Source organism: Sebastes umbrosus, chromosome 24 (assembly GCF_015220745.1).
Source record: "Sebastes umbrosus isolate fSebUmb1 chromosome 24, fSebUmb1.pri, whole genome shotgun sequence".
Taxonomy (NCBI): domain Eukaryota; kingdom Metazoa; phylum Chordata; class Actinopteri; order Perciformes; family Sebastidae; genus Sebastes; species Sebastes umbrosus.
The window spans coordinates 16,213,573-16,236,795 of NC_051292.1; the positions used below are offsets into that span (position 1 = coordinate 16,213,573).

General features: G+C 43.1%; 1 protein-coding gene across 1 annotated transcript; it reads right to left on the minus strand.

Moving 5' to 3' along the window:
• Positions 1–143: 143 nt before the first annotated feature.
• Positions 144–22,798, minus strand: LOC119483331 (1-phosphatidylinositol 4,5-bisphosphate phosphodiesterase delta-4-like). Its single transcript, XM_037761345.1, has 16 exons — positions 22,591–22,798; positions 21,524–21,574; positions 20,223–20,381; positions 18,763–18,991; positions 17,054–17,183; positions 16,687–16,918; positions 16,377–16,578; positions 13,435–13,579; positions 11,770–11,922; positions 10,037–10,204; positions 5,282–5,438; positions 4,983–5,099; positions 4,088–4,266; positions 3,875–4,007; positions 3,306–3,455; positions 144–1,178 (listed from the first exon to the last, which is right to left on the minus strand). Exons 2-16 carry the CDS (start codon positions 21,546–21,548, stop codon positions 1,087–1,089), a joined length of 2,271 nt encoding a protein of 756 aa, XP_037617273.1. The 5' UTR covers positions 21,549–21,574; positions 22,591–22,798; the 3' UTR covers positions 144–1,086.
• Positions 22,799–23,223: the final 425 nt, after the last annotated feature.

Consider the following 23,223-nt stretch of genomic DNA (forward strand, 5'->3'; position numbering starts at 1 on the left):
AACTAACTGAACATTGGATTCATTTACTATTATAAGATATATTATTTACCCACGGATAGGAATGTTAGGGAAAACTAAGGCAGTAATCAATGAGAAGAGCAGTGTCTTCAATACAGTATGAAAGATGAAATAGTACTACTAAATGCATCATTAAAATCCTATTTATTTGCAGGTAGATGTGGCAAATGAATACGAGGTCTTTTACAATAAAAAACAAGCCAATAAACACTACAGTGTGCTGTGCTGTACAGTACATATGAATGTTTCCATGGATACAAAAATAGACATATCAAAACACATTTACACAAATATACCACAAAAATAACATCAGCTGACACTCATGAGAACTACGTTGTGATGTCTTTAGCTTAACATTTATAATCATGTTATTGGAGCCACGTCACGTTTCTCTAAAACGACGACAAGAGCGGGAAAGCAGCGACAGGATGTGACTGGGAACACTGGGAGGGGTCATCATGCCCTGACCTTCAACCTCCAGTTGCTCCACTGCAGCTGCTCCGTGGACAGCAGAGAGCTGTGGTTGTTACGTTTTTATCTATTTGAATAGATCCCAATCAAAAAATAAATCCTCACTGACAGTGTTCTGTTAGTGGTGAGACGACAGGTTCTACTGGTTCAGCCGTTCCATGCTGTGAATGAACACTATAAGCTAAAGGACTATTAGATAGTAACCATGTTTGTAAATCAAAAGTGTGCATGTTGGCCCGGGTGAAAGCTGAGGACTGTAGCGGTCAGACAGAGTCCATGAAGTGCTGTTCATTAAAGGAAAATACTGACAGAATATATATATAGATCCTGATCTAAACACATTGGTGGCACATTCTTCTCTACAACACATAATATTTGTGCTACAGTACACCAAACACGAGCAGCGAAGTTCAAGTGGATCACAGGAACAAGTTTCACACGCTACAGTAAAAACATGCGTATCTCAGAACCACTAGAAGATTTGGCGTAGTATTTCTTCACATCAAATAAGAATAATATTCATAGGAGCTATATGTGTTTTCTATAGGAAGGAATAAGTAAATAATGTGCCGAGGATGCTCCGGTGTTGATGAAGGCTTATTCCAGCTCTGTGATCCTGATGTGTACGAATAAGGAGGAGGGAGGAATACTGGTTCCATCTTTGGATAAAAGGTGAATGTGACGATAACCTGAGAACACAAAACAAAACCACAGGGGTTAGGACATGGGTCAGCAACCTTTACTGTCAAAAGAGCCATTTTAGGCAAAAAATAATAATCTGTCTGGAGCCGCAAAATATTTGAGCATTGTGATGAAGGTAACACAGTTTATAGTCTAAGAATATAGTATATAAGTCTAATGCAGTGAGGGCCAAAGAGATAATGTACTAAGGAGTATTAGGGCCACATTGAGGGAAAAAACATCTGAGATTTATAGAATAAAGTCAGAATATACAAGAAAAAAGTCATAACTTTACGAGAAAAAAAGACGTTATATTACGAAAAAAAGGCGTACTATTACAAGAATAAAGTCATAACTTTACGAGAAAAAAGTCATAATATTACGAGAATAAAGTCATAACTTTATGAGAAAGAAGTCGTAATATTACGAGAATAAAGCCATAATATTGCGAGAAAAAAAGTCGTAATATTACGAGAATAAAGTCATAACTTTACGAGAGACAAAGAAAATAGCACATAACACTTTATAATATTATGACTTTATTCTCATAATATTACAACTTTTTTTCTTGTAAACCTTTATTATTTTTTTTCCCTCAATGTGGCCCTAATGCTCCGTCGTACCGTCGTACCATAGACCTACAACAATGCTAAATAAAAATGAAAAATGTAAACGAAAAACAGTTATTCGTTTCCATTTTTATAAATCCACAGGGAGCCACTGGAGAGGAGCTACAGAGACACAGGTTGCTGACCTCTGGGTTAGGAGAATAACACGCTGTCTTCATTTACAAGTTAAATGGAGTGTGTCACCTCTGCATCCTGAGGTAACGCTACAGTGCATAAAGTCAGACTTAGCCTGGTTCCAACATGATCATTAGACCTTCCAACTGCCAGGAGGAACTGTTAACTGAACCAACTGACAGAGCTAACATTAGCATGCTAATATCTGACATGTCCACACCTGTGTGTGTCGTTTGTCTGCGGTTTGTCTCACACCGCTTCCCGTTTATATTGTTAAGCGTCTTTGAGTTCCTGAAAAGTGCTATATAAGTCAAATTTATTATTATTATTATTATTATTATTATTATAGCAATCTCCTACAAAATGACCCTCCCATACACTAAACTGCATTCTCCATCCCGCTTCAAGAGAAACCGATTTTCTCCCAGATCACAGTCACAGATTTAATTCATGGTTTGGCTTAATAAATCTGTTTAAGTTACAGACATCAATTCAAATAAGTGACCGTAGTATTTTGGTTTCACTCGGGACACGGACAGCGGTCTCCTGCGTCAAAGTCCTGTGTCCATGGTCCAAGCATCAGTAGTGGACCATTAATGACATTATGCTGAGATCACAACAACTTTGTGATGCCTCTGTGGTTGCCGCAGAATGCAACAGCACTGTCAGAGCAAGAGAAAACTCCCAAACCTATCAGACACTTGCAATGCATTCTGTATGTTGGAGGCTATTCTTTATGGGGAAACGTATACCTCTGCCTTTCATAACAGATTTCTCTCTGTAAGGTTCCAGCATAGGGAGTTTAGAAGACGTCTCTGCTCTTAACTAGTTGTACATTTGGACATTTTAAAGATTACTACAAGGAACCGCCGCTGCTTTATGTCGTAAAGATCTGCAGCTACCAGAGTCCCTTTAAAAAAACTCTCATTTTACTACAGCAGGGTCTGAGAGTCTAACCCGAGCAGTCCTGGTTCTGGTTCTACCGTGCCTCCCTTCCCTCCAGCGGGCCCAGTAATACGGCCTGGGCCTCCAGCAGCGTGGTGTCTCTGCTCCTGGCCGGAGGAGGAGGAGCTGTTGCTGCTACCGGGCACAGAGCTCTCCACCTCCCGCTGGAGCTCCAACTGCAGGTCGAAGCCGGTTCTGGGTTAGTCCGGTTCCTGCTGGAGGCCCCGCTGGAGGAGCTGAAGGAGTTTCTGCATGCTGTAAATCGTGTCGTCTGATGACATGAGGAATCAGACCCGATGATGAGCATTAAGAATAAGTGTATAGAAATCTTCTTGTGTCCTACTGTAGGTCATATAGAGGCTTCAGTATTCAGAACCAGGTCAAAGTTCCTCACAGTGACTTTAAGCTATCTGACAGTAAATGTCGTGTGTATTAAAGCAGCCTTACCCTGCTGCATGCAGCTCAGAGGGAGCGTGTACTGCCCCACAAAGTCATTTTTAGAGGTCTTGTCGTAGTCTTCCACTATGAAGCGCACCATAGCCAGCTCAGGAGTGTGGAGGGTGAAGCGCAGAGTGTCGTACCACACAGGGTTAAACCCTGCAGAGAGGACAGATCGGTCAATGTCAGCGCCCATGATGCACACAGACTATCCTCATTCTTACCCATCCGTCCATCCATCCATCCATCCATCCATCATCCATCCATCATCCATCCGTCCACCCATTCATCATCCATCCATCCATCCATCCATCCATCCATCCATCCATCCATCCATCCACCCACCCACCCAACCACCCAACCATCATCCATCCATCCATCATCCATCCATCCATACATCCATTCATCCATCCATCCATCCATCCATCCATCCATCCATCCATCCATCCATCCATCCGTCCATCCATCCATCCATCCATCAATCCACCCACCCATCCATCCACCCATCCATCAATCCATCATCCATCCATCCATCCATCCATCCATCCATCCATCCATCTATCCATCCTCTGGTGTACCGTTGTTCTCGATGTATCTGGTCTCCTGCTTGGCCTGGTCCATAGGAACCCCATGGATCTCCACTCTGACCAGAGGGTCCACTATAGAGTCCTCTTTGATGTTGACTTTGGGCAGCTGCTGACCACTGATCACCTGAAACCCATCAACACAGTGTTGAAGTAGCTCATAAAGTGCAGGGATACATGTTGTCTTCCTGTCTCTGTGGCTCCTACCTGTATGGTGAGGACCACGGGTTGGTAGCCGTCCCGTTTTTGGGGCGTCTCGGGGTCAAATTTTTTCTCGGCCTCTCTCATGAAAGCGGGCTTCAGGATGTAGCCACAGCCGCCGTTCTGACTAAACAGGCCGTCGTTCAGATCCATCCCCTCCCCGGCCGTCTGGAAATTCAACGCAACTGAACGAGAAGGAAAGGAAACCAGGTTTACTCTTTGGACTGGTGCTGTACTCGCCATGACATTTAGATTCACAACACACTATATTATTCAGGCGATGAATGAGAAGAGATATGTTATTAAAGCTGCACACTGATTTTGACTTCAATATAAAACATTTGTTCTTGGTGTTGTAGACCGAACCATACCGGAGGGAACAGAGACACAAAGGTGCTACATTACATTCATTTGTCTTTTATCCAAAGAGACTAACCCAGCGGTCAGCAACCTGCGTCTCTGTAGCTCCTCTCCAGTGGCTCCCTGTGGATTCTTCAAAATGGAAACTGTTTTTTGTTTAAATTTTCATTTTTATTTATCATTGTTGTAGGTCTATGGTACAACGGTACGACGGAGTATTAGGGCCACATTGAGGAAAAAAAATAAATCTGAGATTTAGAGAATAAAGTCATAATATTATAAAGTAGTAATTTTATGTGTTATTTTCTTTTTTTCTCTTAAAGTTCTGACTTTATTCTCGTAATATTACAATTTTTTTCTCGTTAAGTTCTGACTTTATTGGGACATTTTGGGAACTCTAAAATGTATTGCCTTTTTCTGTGAAAGCAAACCTGCCTCTTTCCCCTTTATGCAAACTGTAGCCCAAATGCAGCATTCATATTAAAAACAATAAATAATTAAAGAAAGGAGCTTTTAGCCTGCTCGAGATCATGTCAATCACCGATTTGGCACCCAGCGTTCCACATTTCCTGAGGACTGAAGTTGGAGGAGTCGGTTCGGAAGCCGCTGGGATAAACCCTGGTCAGCTGCCGGGAGTTATGGTGCACAAACTCCGTCCCTGAAATGGAGATAATATCAGGAGTTTAGTGAAAGACTGAAGCCCCTGATACGTGCTGTAGTGTGTCGATCATAAACAACATTATTACAAGTAGTAATCGCTTCACCTTGACACAAAATGTATAACTGCTACTGAAAACCGCTGTCGTAGAACTAAAACCCCAGATTATAAATATGACTCACCAGCGTCTCTCAGGTGTTTGCGGGCCTTGGACTCGGTGAAAGAGGCCACCTCGTAGAACTTTGAGTGGATGCGGGAGTGTTTGAAGTTACTGAAGTGGACGCTCTTACAGTAAACCACACAGTCCGACAGCTCCTTGGACAGACGCTGCTTTGACCTCTATGAACATAAGAAGAGAGAGAGGTAAGGAAGGTCATAGATGTTCTTCACTGTTCTACAGTACGGAGCGAACCAAAACAGCTCCAGTCTTTCAGAGCTCAGCTATGAAACCAAAAGACGCTGGCAGAGCCGCTCCACTCTGGTTTTAGTATCATATGCACTCAATTCTTACTGATATATGCCACTGCTGTAGTAACGTATGCCTCATACGCCACATACCATTTATGCTCCACTGACATATTGTCGCTGTTGGGCGTTCATAAATAAGTGCTATCGTTTACATCCGTCTGTTGGTTTTACAAAGATTTACCAATGAGAAGGATTAAAAAGAGCTTGAGACTATCGGATCCTCAAACTGTCGGCAGAAGTTTCATAATGAACCCAAAATATTTGTACACTTCTCAACAGCCAACAACGTTCTCGTTGAATGTAGAACATCGGTGACATATCAGCCCGGTCTCACCAGATGGCGAATGAATGACGCAGCCATTTTGCCATTTCATGAGTCATTCTGCATGCAGACAACGCCGTCATTTCCCGCCATGAAGTCTGTACTGACTGCAATGTAAACGCATCCGTGTGAAGAAGTGACGCTCAGTCTGAATTGGCAAACGACTCCAGACACAGTAGGGTAGGATTATGGGAGCAGGTAAGGAATAGGATACAACTGACTGGAGTAACCACACAAGTATAAAATGTGGGGTTGTTGGGATAAAGGAGGGGTCGCTGTGCAGAGATGAGCAGCGCCAGGTGACCGGACACTCTATGAGGGCGACTGGTGGACAACAAGGTCTGGAAAGACCCTTCAAGATGTTTCATCACAGCAGTTCTGCTCACAACCCGACGAACACACGAGGCATTTAAAACACCTCTGGGTCGTGAACACGTTGAAGTCACATGAGGCCCGTTGAGGTCTGACTCTCTACCACATGATAGGGTAAACCCTGGTGATGCAAAGGAATCCTGTCATGGATGGAGGAAACCTTGAGACAACCCCCCTGAATTGTGTAAGTGATACTCGACCACGATGCCAAGCAGAAGCAGGTGTGCTGCCTGCCAGGGTAGCGAGATCAGAGGTGTGGCAGGCCCAGCAGCACAATGCACCTCTGCATGCATGCCTGCCTGCTTCCACATGAAAGCTGATCTGGCTGGTCTACCCCCCCTCACCTTCACCCGTCTACCAGACAGCAAAGACAGCCATCTCTCCAGACACCTACACCATCTGCAGGGGCACCGCCGAGCTCACATCTCTGCCAAACCCGCCGCTGGCCTCACCTCTGATGACCGTGTTGACAGCAGTCCCAGTGTGGCGTTTCGTGCTTCTCAGATGCTTATCAATATACATGACTCTAAGTGGCCAATGATTCCTTAGCACACTCAGTTAGCCGGGCACATCGATGCACATTATCCTCTAAAGCCCGATGCCCTAAACCAGGGGTCAGCAACCTTTACTATCAAAAATAAATAATAACAAAAAATCTGTCTGGAGCCGCAAAACATTTGATCATTGTGATGAAGGTAACACAGTTTATAGTCTAAGTTTATAGTATATAAGTCTAATGCAGTGAGGGCCAAAGAGACAATGTACTACGGAGTATTAGGGCCACATTGAGGGAAAAAACATCTGAGATTTACAGAATAAAGTCATAATATTACGAGAAAAAAGTCGTAATATTACAAGAATAAAGTCATAACTTTATGAGAAAAAAAGTCACAATATTACGGGAATAAAGTCATAACTTCACGAGAAAAAGTCGTAATATTACGAGAATAAAGTCATAACTAAACGAGGAAAAAAAGTCAGAATATTACGAGAATAAAGTCATAACTTTATGAGAAAAAAAGTCGCAATATTACGGGAATAAAGTCATAACTTTACGAGAAAAAAGAAAATAACACGTAAAATTACTACTTTATAATATTATAACTTTATTATCATAATATTACAACTTTATTCTCTCAATCTCAGATTATTTTTTTTCCTCAATGTGGCCCTAATACTCCGTCGTACCGTCGTACCACAGACCTACAACAATGATAAATAAAAATGAATTTTTTTTTATATATCCACAGGAAGCCACTGGAGAGGAGCTAAAGAGACGCAGGTTGCTGACCCCTGGTCTAAAGCCTGTACCATCAATACCACTCTTGAGTTCTCCCCGACTCTTTCAGAAGAGTTTCAAGATGAACTTTTAAATTAAAACCTAACTGACTGACTAAATACTACTTAAATGATGACAGTATGCAACTTAAAACCCAGCCCAGTGTTACCAACTCTTCTCCGATGACATCAGCCAGCAGCACTAGCTCCAGACGTCCCTAAATCTAGAAAGAAAGTCGCCAAGTCGGCAACACTAATGGTACGTGTCCACAGGATCCGTCCTTTCCACGCCTCCCATTCCCACGTAATGCATTCTGGTAGCGTGGGGGCGCGATTCGAGACACGGAGTGTCACGACGGCCGTTCTTCATTTGCATAAAGTTAAGGTCTAGGCTACTTTATGTAAATCACGGGCGTCCGAGGCGACTCGCTGCCTCTCGAAACTCCCGAGAAACTTTTAAAATAAACGATCCAAAATAAAGACAGATTCAGAAACTGCAGGATTATTTCTCAAATGTTTTCAGAAACACATTTCAGTGAACTATTTTCGTACTTTCATAGAGTCCCTTTAATGTGTCTTTTAAGTTGTATTTGAAAGTTTGATCTTGAATTTGTCTGCAGTATCAAACTACTAGGTCAAATGATAACATGCTTCGTATTAGTTATTAGTATTTTATTTATCATAGGAACTCCTGTTTAAGTTGAACTTCCCATTGAAATATTTGCAGAAGATGATGTTACATCCTAGCCCGACTTACACCTCCTTTTACCAACAGACGTGATTACTGACTGCAATTAGTGCTGTTCAGAGTATCAAATAACCCGTTTCAGAGGAGACTGTACAACCTTCACCTTGCTGAACTGAGCCCATGGTTTGGCCTAGCCTGGCATGGCATGGCTCGGTCTGGTTTGACAGCAACCACGAGATCCTCTTCTCCGTCCTTCTTCTCCATCTGTCTCGTCTACGTGTACATTTTGACATGCACGGTGTAAGAGTTTTAACAGTGGGTTTGACTAAGTTCCCTTCAGATGTGGATGGCTGTGGGTAGAAGACACCAGTGTCTCTGACCCTGTCCCTGTGTCTTTCTATCAGACACACGGTGTAAACAGATCACCTAATCTAACACCCAGTGTCTGCTCCCTGCCCTTCAATCCTCTGGATTTTTCATGAGGGATGACAGAGGTTTATGCAATCCTTTTCCGCCAGATTTCTGGGTGTCTCTGAGCGGCTCACTAGAGAACACCGCCAAGGAGACACACGTCTTTGTCTTTTAGTTTAGTCTAAACCAGGGGTCAGCAACCTGTGTCTCTTCAGCTCCTCTCCAGTGGCTCCCTGTGGATTTTTTAAAATGGAAATGAATAACTGTTTTTTGTTTACATTTTCATTTTTATTTATCATTGTTGTAGTTCTATGGTACGACGGTACGACGGAGTATTAGGGCCACATTGAGGAAAAAAATAAAGTCATAATATTACGAGAATGAAGTCATAATATTATAAGAATAAAGTCATAGGTTTATGAGAAAAAAAGTTTTAATAATATGATAATAAAGTCATAACTTACCGAGAAAAAAAGTTGTAATATTACGAGAATAAAGTCATAACTTTAGGAGAAAAAAGTCGTAATATTACTAGAAGATTGTTGTAGTATTATGAGAATAGATTCATAATATTATAAAGTAGTAATTTTACGTGTTATTTTCTTTTTTTCTCGTAAAGTTATGACTTTATTCTCGTAATATTACAATTTTTTTCTCGTTAAGTTCTGACTTTATTCTTGTGAAATTACGACTTTTTTCTCGTGAAGTTATGACTTTATATCGTGATATTACGACTTTTTTTCTCGTAAAGGTATGACTTTATTCTCGTAACATTACAACTTTTTTTTCTCATTAAGCTATGACTTTATTCTCATAATATTCTGACTTTATTCTGTAAATCTCAGATGTTTTTTCCCTTAATGTGGCCCTAATACTCCGTAGTACATTGTCTCTTTGGCCCTCACTGCATTAAACTTACAGTATATACAATATACCTAGACTATAAGCTGTGTTACCTTCATCACAATGCTCAAATGTTTTGCGGCTCCAGACAGATTTTATATTTGATTTATTTTGCCTAAAATGGCTCTTTTGATAGTAAAGGTTGCTGACCCCTGGTCTAGAGCGATGTGCTGTAAAACAAAGTCCTGAAGTAAATGCGTACTGTATGTTACAGCAAAACAAAAGTAACGTCAGACGGTCGTGTCAGACTGCTGCAGAGATTCAAACAAGTCCAGTCCATCCCACAGCTGTCTAAAGAGTTCAGTAAATAACCTGGACTGGAACTACCGACTGTGATTAACAAGATGCACTCAATCATTTAAACCTTCAGCTTAATCTATTAAGTGTTCCATTCATCATCATCCTAAAAAAGGACTGAACTAGAGCATCCTGCTTCTATATCCGGCCGGCTCATCAGACTGTGTGTAACAGGCTGTCTGCACCGACCCGACCTACCTTCACCCTGCGACAGACGCTCTCGCGGTGGAGGTTATCCTCGTTGATTTCAGCGACCTCGTCTTCGTCGCTGACCTCTCCGCTCTGAGAGTCCTCCACCATCCCGTTGAAACTCTCCTCCAGACCGCCGATTTTCTTTGCCTTCAGCAGAATCTTCCCCTTGAGGTCCTGACAGGAAATAAAACCCAGGGTTAGACCTCACATCCAGACGGTAGTTGTAGGAGTTATAAAAACTCTCTATTTCAGAGGGCGGCGGGGGGGAAAGCCTGTTATAGCGTCCAACAGTGCAAGAGGGGAAACATATTGTGGTGTTGAATAATTCAGGGTGCCGGTGTTGCATGTAGACACATATCATATGGCCCAGGAGGCTCTGACAGGCTTTGGGGTGAAAGGGAAGGTGCTCTCTATCAGGCTGACTAACACCACCGCCATGCTGAGATCACTTCACTGTTGGTTTTATGACAGAACACTGATGGGACTTTAGACTGCTTTGTCATCACACCTCCACCAGGTAGTCTCTTTAAACAGATGTCTGCACATGAACGTAGAATCTGGAGGCAACACGACAAGATGTTGCTATCTGAAGTTTCCGTTTGTAGTCTGAGTAGTAAAAAATAGGAGGAAAAAATAAATAAATCAGGGATTTCGAGAATAAAGTCGAAGGTTTACAAGAAAAAAAAAAAAGTCGTAATACTACAAGAATAAAGTCATAACTTTACGAGAAAAAAGGTTGTAATATTATGATAATAAAGTCATAACTTTACGAGAAAAAAAGTTGTAATATTATGATAATAAAGTCATAACTGTACGAGAAAAAAAGGTGTAATATTATGATAATAAAGTCATAACTTTATGAGAAAAAAAGGCTCAATATTACGAGAATAAAGTCATAACTTTATGAGAAAAAAAGTTGTAATATTATGATAATAAAGTCATAACTTTACAAGAAAAAAAAGTTGTAATATTATGATAATAAAGTCATAACTTTATGAGGAAAAAAAGGCTTAATACTACGAAAATAAATAATACGTACAATTATTACTTTATGATATTATGACTTTATTCTCATAATACTACGACTTTATGCTCGTAATAATACAACTTTTTTCTCGTAATATTCTGACTTTATTCTATAAATCTCAGATGTGTTTCCCCTCAATGTGGCCCTAATACTCCGTAGTACATTGTCTCTTTGGCCCTCACTGCATTAGATTTATATACTATATTCTTAGACTATAAACTGTGTTACCTTCATCAAAATGATCACATGTTTTGCGGCTCCAGACAGATTGTTTTTTTTGTTTTTTTGCCTGAAATGGCTCTTTTGACAGTAAAGGTTGCTGACCTCTGAATTGGATAAACAAGTGCAACATAACAGTGCATCACACAGTAAATCAGACTAAATGGATCTGTATAGATGCACCACGGGTGTGTAAGTTTACTGAAGTAGAGAGCTCAACTCAGACAGAGTGCGTTTCAGCCTTTTCTACTGGTTTCAATGAGAGTGAAGCATTTTGCGTTGCTGAGCACCTCACGTTTTTACAGGAGCACCTTGAGCGCCAGTTCATGGTTTGTGTTAAGCTAGCACTCATGTGGTGGTTGCCTAGCAACATCATCAACAACAACAACAAAAGACGCAGCAAACTGCAAAAAATGCTCTGTCTGGGCATCTTCAATAGAAACAGGCGGCACGTAGAGCGGCGTGGGGTTCAGACCACGGACTCACTGCTCACCTCAGGAGATGGCAGTCCGACGGGGGCCTTGCCGTCCAGTGTGCTTTTCAGCAGCTTGTCACCGAGGATGTGGTTGAGGTGTTGGGCCATGACTCTCTGTTGCTCCACGCTGCAGTGGTTCTCCACGGACAGGATGACTGGATATTCTGATACCTGGGTGGGGGGAGAGGAGGAGACGGAGGGAGGGAGTTTGTAATCTAACACTGGAGAGCATTATCATAGGGGAAAGCTAATACGCCCGCTGCCATATACCCGTGGGTTGTGGCTGGCTGGTTGGGAGACCAGCAGACGGATGGACGAGGGGTCACGAGGACACACCATTCAGCTGATGCAACTTCAACAGATGCTCAGGCTCTGTCATGCATGTTCACTCTGTGGCAGATCCCTGGCTAGATGACTTTATGGGGCTTTCACATTATGTCTTGGATATCCGTACACGGTTGTTCTCCCTCTCATAAATGTACAATGAGATGCTGATACAGCTTTACTACGCAATAAAAGTAAAAAAACAAGTGCAACGCACAGCATGAGGGGTTACAACAACATGCTTGGTCTACTTCAGGGGTCTGCAACCTGCGGCTCTTTAGCCCCTCTCCAGTTACATTTTCATTTTTATTTATCATTGTTGTAGGTCTATGGTACGACGGTACGACGGAGTATTAGGGGAAATTGAGGGAAAAAAAAAAATCTTAGATTACGAGAATAAAATCAGAAGTTTACGAGAAAAAAAGTAATATTATAAAGTTGTAACTTGACGTGTTATTTTCTTTTTTTCTCGTAATATTATGACTTTATTCTCGTAATATTAAAAGAAAAATTCTCGTAAAGTTATGACTTTATTCTCGTAATATTAAGCCTTTTTCTTTCATAAAGTTATGACTTTATTATCATAATATTACAACTTTTTTTCTCGTAAAGTTATGAAGTTATTATCATTATATTACACCTTTTTTTCTTGTAGACCTTCGACTTTATTCTTGAAATCTCAGATTTATTAATTTTTTCCTCCTATTTTTTACTACTCAAACTACAAACGGAAACCAACGCTTCAGATAGCAACATCTTGTCGTGTTGCCTCCAGATTCTATATTATATAGAATATTCTATATTCTATATAATATTACAACTTTTTTTCTCGTAAAGTTATGACTTTATTTTCGTAATATTAAACCTTTTTTCTCGTTACGTTATGACTTTGTTTTCGTAATATTCTGACTTTATTCTGTAAATCTCAGATGTTTTTTTCCCTCAATGTGGCCCTAATACTCCGTATTACATTGTCTCTTTGGCCCTCACTGCATTAGACTTATATACTATATACTTAGACTATAAAATATATAGTGTTACCTTCATCACAATGATCAAATGTTTTGCCTAAAATGTCTCTTTTGATAGTAAAGGTTGCTGAACCCTGATCTACTTGAAAAGACACATTTGGACCAATGTGATCATGAGTGTGTGACCTGTGCAACGTAAAACTAATAGAGAACGTTGCTCCAAACACTACTGTCTTCAGAAACACATGAACAAGAAGTACATCAGAGAGTCACCGCACTCATTGTTTTTTAGTATAAAACTTACGACTAGACGTTTTTGCTCCGGCAAGGATAGATAAAAAAAATTGAAAAGACTGATTCACTTCTACAAGCAGACAGGGGATGCTACCTTGAAGGCATAGTTGCCCACTGCATTGACCACGTCCTTGAAGAGGATCTTGGAGGTGAAGGTGTGTCCGTGATAGACGATGGGCTCTCCGTTGGCACCATCCCAGCAGTCCACCTCCACACAGCGACAGCCACGACTCAGAGCCCTGAGCACAACAACAACTTCATTCATCTTTTGGCTCAGGGTCACAGAAGGGTGATGAAATAGAACGAATCACTACAAAAGAATTTGACGCACTTCATTCTATTAATGAATGTAAAACTAATGAGTGATGGAAGATTTATGCAGGTCACAGTGAAGCTCGATGGAGCATAGTTGAGAGCCCATTAGGTAAGGGATTTGTGCTGATGGACATCCTGACATCTATAAAATGGTTGGGAAGTGGATTTGGAAATGGTTACGTGATGTGTTGCAGTGACGATCCCGGATGTGTGTCATAGGCAAACCTTAGTTGTCATTTAATCATTTATAAGCCTAATTTTTTCTATGATTTCCCTGCAGATTTATGGACGTTCCTGTGTGACAGCAAAGATACCAATAACAGGACTGTGTGTTCTAATTTGACTAGTTATGAATCTGAGAAGAAGGAGCGCTCGGGGTAACCTGACATGCCAGAACCATCTGAGCAGGTGATTGGATGAACCATCTGTCAATCAAACTCTTGCCGAAGCCAGTCGGGCGGAAGAGCGGAAACATGTTTTCCATCTAGAAAACTAGAGCTGCACTGATACCACTTTTTTTCAGACCTTACATTTGGGTACTTGCCGATACCGAGTACCGATACGAGTACTTCTCTGTGCCAAAAGACCCTTGTTAACAGCCAGCTGGAGGGTGTGAGCGACACACGGCAGGCTGGGGAGTCCCGCATACCGGCTCTAGGTCGGCTTGGAAAGGCTCAGGGCGAAGGTGCTTCCCGGGGCCGTGGCCAAGGTGTCACCGGGGCGGACTGTCCTTACTGTGCCCCAACCGCGTCGTGCCCCCAGAGCGGGGCTCGGCCAACGTAAAAGGCGCCAGGGGTCTGCAGCGTTGTCGGCAACCCAGCCGACCCGTCTTGAAGCACGGACCAAGGAGTCTAACGTGCGCGCCAGCTGAGCGGCCCTGCAGAATCGGGCGCACCACCAGGTGGAGCGTGAGAGCGTGCGATAGGACCCGAAAAATTTTGATGAGAGGTTAACTTCAAGCCGCCGTAAAGTGGTATCGGTGCCGTTGTATCGGAGCCGTTTTGCGAGTACGAGTACAAGTACGTGAGCACAATATCGGACCCAAGACCCAATACTGGTATCGGTGCATCCCTAGAGAAAAGCCTTCAGTGGCGTTCCTTGCTCTTCTTGCAATGAAGAACTACTGATAGAAGTGATGCTACTGCAGCATCTACGCTAACCTCTTCAGGAGCCGCCATTGTTGTTTAGAACCAACAGTCGCCTCTCCGTGTTGCATCACATCATGGATGTATAAAGAGAACTGGATCCAGCATTGGAGGCGGGGCCCTGTTCATTTCTATGAGAGTTGCTCAGTGGAGCATGAAGCCTAATTGGCTCGACTTCCGTCTGGAAAGTACCCGGATCTTGGGCACATGGAACATGCGCAGTAGCGTCCGCTCAGTCACATGACTCGGTCACAGGGTCCCAACGTCACGCCGTCGTCACGGCTTGCGCTCCAGCCTCGGTCTGGGTCTCATTCACATGAACGGAAGAAGGGAAATAACTCTGGATTCAGCTATTAGTGCGTTTTACAACTTTAAAACTTAACTTTTTTAAAGGAGGACTATTAGAGTATTCGTACTGGGAAGTTGATTCATCTCAAAATAAATGATCCTCTGAGTTACAGACGTCTCTTTCCCAATGTAAGTCTATGAGAAAAAGTATTTTTGGGCCTGATAGCATCACATGACGGACACGGAAGTTGCAGTGCCGCCGTTTGGCCACTACGAAAGTCGAGATCAACGACCGGCGCTCTTCCTGGAGGGCTTGCATCACACACACCTAAGCCACGCCCCTAGCTGCCAGTAGCTCCTCACTGATTGGTCCGTGCTCTGGCTCGCCGGACACAAACAGAAAACTGGAAAGTCAAAAAAATCACATTAGCTGTGATTAGCTTGCGCCAAAGAGCCCCGCAAGTAGTCCTCCAGCAGCAGCTACAGTATTTCACTGTAAAAATGAATCTTGCTGTGTCACATTTTGCTGTTAGTGGGACAAATTTTGGTCATTTGAACTAGGGATGAACCGATACCACTTTTTTCAGACCGAGTACAAGTACAAGTACTTACATCTGGGTACCGATACGAGTACTCTTCTGTGCCAAAAAACCCTCGTTAACAGCCAGCTGGAGGGTGTGAGCGACACACGGCAGGCTGGGGAGTCCCGCATACGAGGCGGTGCACCGCGACCGGCTCTAGGTCGGCTTGGAAAGGTTCGGGGCGAAGGTGTTTCACGGGGCCGTGGACAAAGTGTCACTGGGGCGGACTGTCCTTAGTGCGCCCCAACCGCGTCGTGCCCCCAGGGCGGGGCTCGGCCCACGTAAAAGGCGTCAGGGGTCTGCAGCGATGTCTGCATTCCACCCGAACCGTCTTGAAACAAGGACCAAGGAGTCTAACGCATGCACGAGACAGAGGGTGCAAGCAAAACTGCCGCGCGCTGGCTAAGGCGGAATCCAGGCCCTGCGGGGTCCGGCGCACCACCGGGCGGTCCGCCCGTACCGCTGGGGAGGTGGAGCGTGAGCGCGTTCAATAGGACCGGAAAGATGCTGAGGAGAGGTTAACGTCACACTGCTGTAAAGTGGTATCGGTGCCGTTGTATCGGAGCCATTTGCGAGTACGAGTACGAGTACGAGTACATGAGCACAGTATCGGACCCTATAATATAATGGTATCGGTATCGGTGCATCCCTAATTTGAACATCACAAAGACATTTCTAACCATAGAGAGTTACCCCAGCAGCATTACCTAATGTATCCCTCCACGCTGCTCTGTCCACGGAGCTGGTCCTCCATCAGGTAGGTGTTGTGGGAGGAGGAGATGAAGTAATGGCACAGCGGCTGGCTCATGTCCTGGAAGACGCGCCGCCACCGTGGGTTGAAGATGGATCCCTCAGCCGAGCCCAGGTACATCAAGAAGCCGTCAAATGTCATGGCGTTCAGCAGCTTGGCTGCAAATACAGCAGGGTGGTATCAGAACCTTCTCACCCAACCTTTAATAGTACAACATCCAGTACCAAACACCAAGATATACAGTATACAAGATCCCATCCATGTACCTGTGTCAGAGGGCTCGTAGCGCTCAATGAGCTGCTTGGCTTGCTGCTGGATGTCAACCCCCTCCAGCTGCTCCTCTCTCAGGAAGTCCTCCAAGTCACTTTGGGATAACTTCTGGCCGTCACCGGAGTACTCCTGGAACACCCTGAGCACATCCTCCCGCTGCGTCAACATCTTGTAGAAGAGCACAAACTCGTCGTCCTCCAGCGTACCCGACTGTGACTTATCAGCCATCTGATGGAGGAGAAAGGAACATGCTTTAGCTCGGTGGATAGATGCATCACAACCCATGAGGTCTTACAGCAGCCATGGAAACCAAACACTCTATGTTGAATGTTTAAGAATGACCATAGTTTATGTCTTCCTCACTGTGAAGAGACGATGAGCATGGTGCTCGTTCATGTCCACGTTCATCATCTTCAGTAAATCTTGCACCTCCTTGAAGTTCATCCTGCCGTCGTTGTTCTTGTCCGCCTTCTTGAACCAGTCACCAATCCATCTGGGTACGCCCCTTAAGGAGAGCGTCACATTCAATAGAGTCTCGTTGAGCCTCAGAAGAGATTGAGGACTGGTCAGGTGCACTGCACAATAAACTTCACTTCTAAAACTGGCACATTTCAACGTGCACGGTAAAGCTCTGACTGCTTTTTTTTATGTTTTGCGGCTCCAGACAGATTATTTTTCTTTGCCTAAAATGGCCCTTTTGATAGTAAAGGTTGCTGACCCCTGCTTTAAACCAATCACAGTCGTCTTGGGCGGCGCTAAGCACAGGACGCAGCGACGGTGACCTCGCAAAACAGATAGTGGAAGGGGAGGAGAATGCTCCGGTGAGTCAGACCCCATCCCATCCTCTAGCACCACGGAGAAGTCAAAGTTTACCTTGACCTTTTGTCCTTGACAAGAACTGATGTATTTCCATTGAATTTGCTGTGAATATTTCTGGTCCCCATTGGATGAATTATTCACTCTGGACACTTGAATAACCCTCTTGGGCCAGACTGTCAGATGATATTAAAATTGAATGGCTTTCCATTGAATTTTTCCGTGGATGTTATTCATGGTCCCCAGAGGAGGAATCCTAATGGTTTGGTGACTCCCTCATGTTTCCTGTAGTGACACCATCAGGGCAAATGTCAACTTGTGGCCCATATAAGAAGTATTAAAACCTATGACCAGACAAACTCCAGGTTACATTTTTTTTTTTCTTACGTCCGTTGCTAAAGGTGCACCCCAAACCAGAAGCAACTTTCTAATCTAAATGTAAAACTTTGCTGTTCTATTGTGCAGTTGATGGATTAGTTTCTCTACTTCACTTTTATTTTCTTTGTTGCATTTGGGGCAACTTACACCTGCACTATTCTATTCTATTTGTATTTTAATTCATTTTCAAAATTTGATTTCATTTCATCAAATCTTTTAAATCTCATTTAATTTCATGTTAATTGTTGGTGTTTGACTGGAGGTGAGTACACTACACACCCATCCACCACCCTGACCCACAGAAGCCGTCTTTGGAAACTATTTGGAAAAGGGCAGGCACTTTAAAAAAAAATAATACTTAGCACGTGATTGGATGAACCACCTGTCAATCAAACTCTTTCTGAAGCCAAACGGGAGAAGAGCGGAAACATGTTTTAAACCACGCTCGTAGCTGCCAGCACAGGATGCTGATTGGTCCAAGCTCTGGCTTGCTGGACGATGCATTACAGCCTGACATGTGGGATACGTGATCCTGCAATTTCCACGTGATCTTTTGACGTTGTGAGAATCCATCTGCCGTGCAAAGTAACTGAACATTGGACATAAATTATGAGGTGCAGAATCTTCCAATATGGACACATTTCTGAGGATATTACTGGGGTATCAATCCTGCCTGAAATCCTTCATACTGCCATAGGGATAAAATCTTTGATTTTAATGGTCTCACCATCCAACCATTCACCTTTAGTTATGCTAGATGATGGGATTTAATCATAAAGCACAACTCAAACCAAAGAGACATGAGAAATGAAAACGTGTAGCGTTTGGTTGGACTGCAAACAGCAAACATTGGACTGCAAACACTGAGTGAAGGATACTGGTCCAGTTTCTCCCTCTCCCCCATGTTCTCCAGGTTCTCTATCAGCTTCCTCGTGCCTCTGATCCAGGACTGTGCTTCCTCGGCCGACTCGGCCACCAGGTCCAGGTTGCCCCTGCGACCGCGGAAGACCAGCGTGAAGCATCGGTCGGCCGGGAACTCGTCGGCGATGCTGAGCAGCACCTCGGACTGGTGGCCCTCTCGTATCGCCTCCACATCGCTCACTGAAACTGGGCACGGGATGGAAAACTGATCAACTTCTGTCGTATACAGTAAAAAAACTATCTGTGATGATCAGTTATTAAGCAAAAAGCTGGGTGACTGTATAATCTCTAGGTGGTCATTAACGATTAATTACACAAAACTCTGAGGAACGCTGCCATAATCAGCTTCTAAGAAAGAAAAATGCAAAAAAAAAGCCTTGCCAGAATGAAAATAGCAAAATTACGGAGCCCCCCTAGACCCCTAGGAGAACATTTTTATTAACCCGTTCCCTCCAGTTAGTATCTTGTTCTCTCAAGTTAGGTAACTCGTTCCCTCGAGTTTGTAACTCGTTCCCTCGAGTTAGGTATCTCGTTCCCTCGAGTAAGGTAACTCGTTCCTTCGAGTTAGTAACTCGTTCCCTTGAGTTAGTAACTCGTTCCCTCGAGTTAGGTAACTCATTCCCTCGAGTTAGGTAACTTGTTTCCTCGAGTTAGGTAACTCGTTCCCTCAAGTTAGGTAACTCGTTCCTTCGAGTTAGGTATCTCGTTCCTTCGAGTTAGTAACTCGTTCTTTCGAGTTAGGAACTCGTTCCCTCGAGTTAGTAACTCATTCCTTTGAGTTAGTAACTCATTCCCTCGAGTAAGGTAACTCGTTCCCTCGAGTTAGTAACTCGTGCCCTCGAGTTAGGTATCTCCTTCCCTCGAGTTAGTAACTCGTTCCCTCGAGTTAGGTAACTCGTTCCCTCGAGTTAGAAAACTCGTTCCCTCGAATTAGGTAAATCGTTCCCTCGAGTTAGGTAACTCGTTCCCTCGAGTTAGGTAAATCGTTCCCTCGAGTTAGTAACTCGTTCCCTCGAGTTAGGTAAATCGTTCCCTCGAGTTAGAAACTCGTTCCCTCGAGTTAGGTAAATCGTTCCCTCGAGTTAGGTAAATCGTTCCCTCGAGTTAGAAACTCGTTCCCTCGAGTTAGGTAAATCGTTCCCTCCAGTTAGGTAACTCGAAGGAACGAATTAATAAAAATGTTCTCCTAGGGGTCTAGGGGGGCTCCGTACAAAATAAAGAACTGTACATAAGTGAATCTTTGCAACAGGAAGACAAACTCGACCCTCGGTTTTCACATCATGGATGTATACTGTATATCAGATAGCAGAGTTCTACTATAATGAACGTGGTGACGTCTTGTGTCAGCTACATCACCACTGGTTTACCATCATGGTCATGTTGAGGACCTTCTCATCTGTGAATCATGTGTTCTTACATGTGGAGTGGGTGTTGCCAGCCTTCTTGGACTTGTACCAGATGGTCATGCAGTCATCCTGCAGTTTGAAGTAGCGCTGCTTCTTCCAGGTACGAGACTTGATTTTCCTCATTACCGTCCCCACCAGCATGGACTGGAGGTTGTCGTCCCCCTGGATGCCTGAGAAGAGAAGGACAGTTATACTGATAAAGACTATCATTACATGGTACTTTAGCTCTAATGAGAATAAAGTCATAATATTATAAAGAAGTAATTTTACGTGTTGTTTTCTTTTTTTCTCGTAATATTATGACGTTATTCTCGTAATATTACGACTTTCTTTCTCGTAAAGTTATGACTTTATTCTCATAATATTACAAAAATGTTCTCATAAAGTTATGACTTTATTCTCGTAATATTACAATTATTTTCTCGTAAAGTTATGACTTTATTCTCGTAATATAACAACTTTTTTTCTCGTGAAGTTCTGACTTTATTCTCGTATTATTACGACTTTTTTCTCGTTAAGTTATGACTTTATTCTCGTAATATTACGACTTTTTTTCTCGTAAAGATATGACTTTATTCTCGTATTATTACGACTTTTTTCTCGTTTAGTTATGACTTTATTCTTGTAATATTCCGACTTTTTTTCTCCTTAAGTTATGACTTTATTCTTGTAATATTACGACATATTTTTTTCGTAAAGTTATGACTTTATTCTCGTAATATTACAACTGTTTTTCTCGTAAAGTTATGACATTTTTCTCGTAATATTATGACTTTATTCTCTAAATCTCAGATGTTTTTTCCCTCAATGTGGCCCTAAACATTGTCTCTTTGGCCCTCACTGCATTAGACTTATATACTATATACTTAGACTATAAGCTGTGTTACCTTCATCACAATGCTCAAATGTTTTGCGGCTCCAGACAGATTTTTTTTTGCCTAAAAAGGCTCTTTTGATAGTAAAGGTTGCTGACCCCTGGCTTAAACTCACGTGTGTAATATGAAGATAAGATGTCTATTTTACCAGCTCTATAAATCATATACTATAATTAGTTAATTCAAGTTGTGACTCAATCTTTGAGCCAATATTAAAATTCTTAATTGCATGTTTTGTATGCTGGGATGCCCAGACTAGAGTAAGCTCTGCACAGAGGGAGACTCAATTTAAAGTGTTAACCAGCTGGCCAGTATCACTCAGGTATTGTTCTAACACAAATGTACATCCACACTATTTTATATGAATTCAGTGAACTAGTGACACATGTTGTCCTCAGGCTAATATTCTGAAAGGTAAACCATAATCTCAGACTTACGGAGGCCACTCGCTGTGGAAGCCATTCCTTGTTGTCTCACACGTTGGCCATCTATACAAAAGAAGTCAGTTACTGATGTTCACAGTTCATGATGGGGATTTCATCAGCAAAACTAATTCATATTCATTTGTATTTGTATTTGTATTTGACAGTCCACAATAGAAAAAATAAACAATTACTGCATGTGTTCCTTATTTAGATGATAAGCTACGTTCATAAATTCTTAAATAAAGCTTAGTATATCCCTACAGAACATTTTTCTGCACCTTATAGAGGCTACAGGTCCATTTCCTCTATCTTCACGCTGTTCTACATCCACGGTAGGAATGAGTGAAGCGTTGAAGCAGCAGTAGGAACCACAGACAGACCCCTGCAGGGTGGAGCTGCATTAGGATGTGTGCTCCACATGGCACCAGCAACCTTCACCCAGCCCCGGTGCTGTTCACAGCTCACTAAGCTGATCTGGATGTTCTTTTGCTGCTGCTCGGTGATGTTTTCACTGCATTCTCTGCCGTCATGCACTTTTTGTTGTGTCTCTGTTGTCGCGCTCGCTAAGCCAACTAATCTCCCCAAATCCCCCGTAATGGTCCCAGCATTCCTTCCACTTATGGCCTGAACTAGGTCTCGCCGCTGATCTCAACTCATGCTCAAAACACACAATTTAGCTCATGAACGCCGTACAGAATCTGGGCTTTAAACGCATTTCATCAAAACCACCTTTTTGTCAGGCTGCAGTGATGCTGTCAGGATCGGCTCACTGACTTCAAATAAAGACATTAAATACAATAATACATGACAAAGAGAAATACTTTTAGATTGATTAAACAACAGAACAAAAACACAAGATAAAATGGATCAGAAAGTCAAGGGAGTTTTGAATTGAAGTAATGGCTCATTGTAAAGGGACAACATCTCATATGCTGCTGAAACTGGAGAGCCTTATCTCTTTAAATGTCTCTTTAAAACATAGAATAAAGGAAGTGGTCACAGCCCTTTAGAAGTAAAGTAAAAGCAGCCAGAGGAAGAAGAAGAAGAAGAAGCAGTAGGGACAGAAAGGTGAGTCTGACCTGTTGCAGGATCATCCCTGAGTCCCGGTCTGTGCTGCTGGAACAGGTCACACGGCCCGGGAGCTGCTGCTGCTGCTGCTGTCCTACTGCAAGCCACGCTGCAGTGATGAACGCCAGAGTCCCCTCTCTGTGACGCTCACCTGGCCCTCCTCTTCCTCCTCCTCCTCCTCTCTCTCTCTCTCTCCAGATCCTCTCTGTCCTGACGCCTGGTCACCTGTTTGGCATTTCGTAAACTCTTCTGAGAGTTGGATCCCTGGATGAGTAGTGCATGTCATGTAAACACACTGATGATGATGATGATGATGATAAGAGGGACTGCCGTGTGGGCTGTTTATAGATAACCGAAGTATATGACACGACATGCAGACTACTAATCGTTGTGCTACGTAGCTGCAGCCTTCGAGCATCTATCACAGAGCCGTCATGGCCGTCATGTTTGCCGCTCTACACTGGTGTTTCCCTGTCTGCTGTCAGAGGATTACAATCAGCCCAGACCTGGTCCTGGACCACTTCCTGTATCCCACCATGCCAGCAGCAGGTGGAGGAGGACCAGCAGAGCTCCACCACAGAGAGCCGCAGTGTTTTCTGTCCCGTGTCCTGTTACTAAGCCGCGCTCATCAAACTTTGATCAGG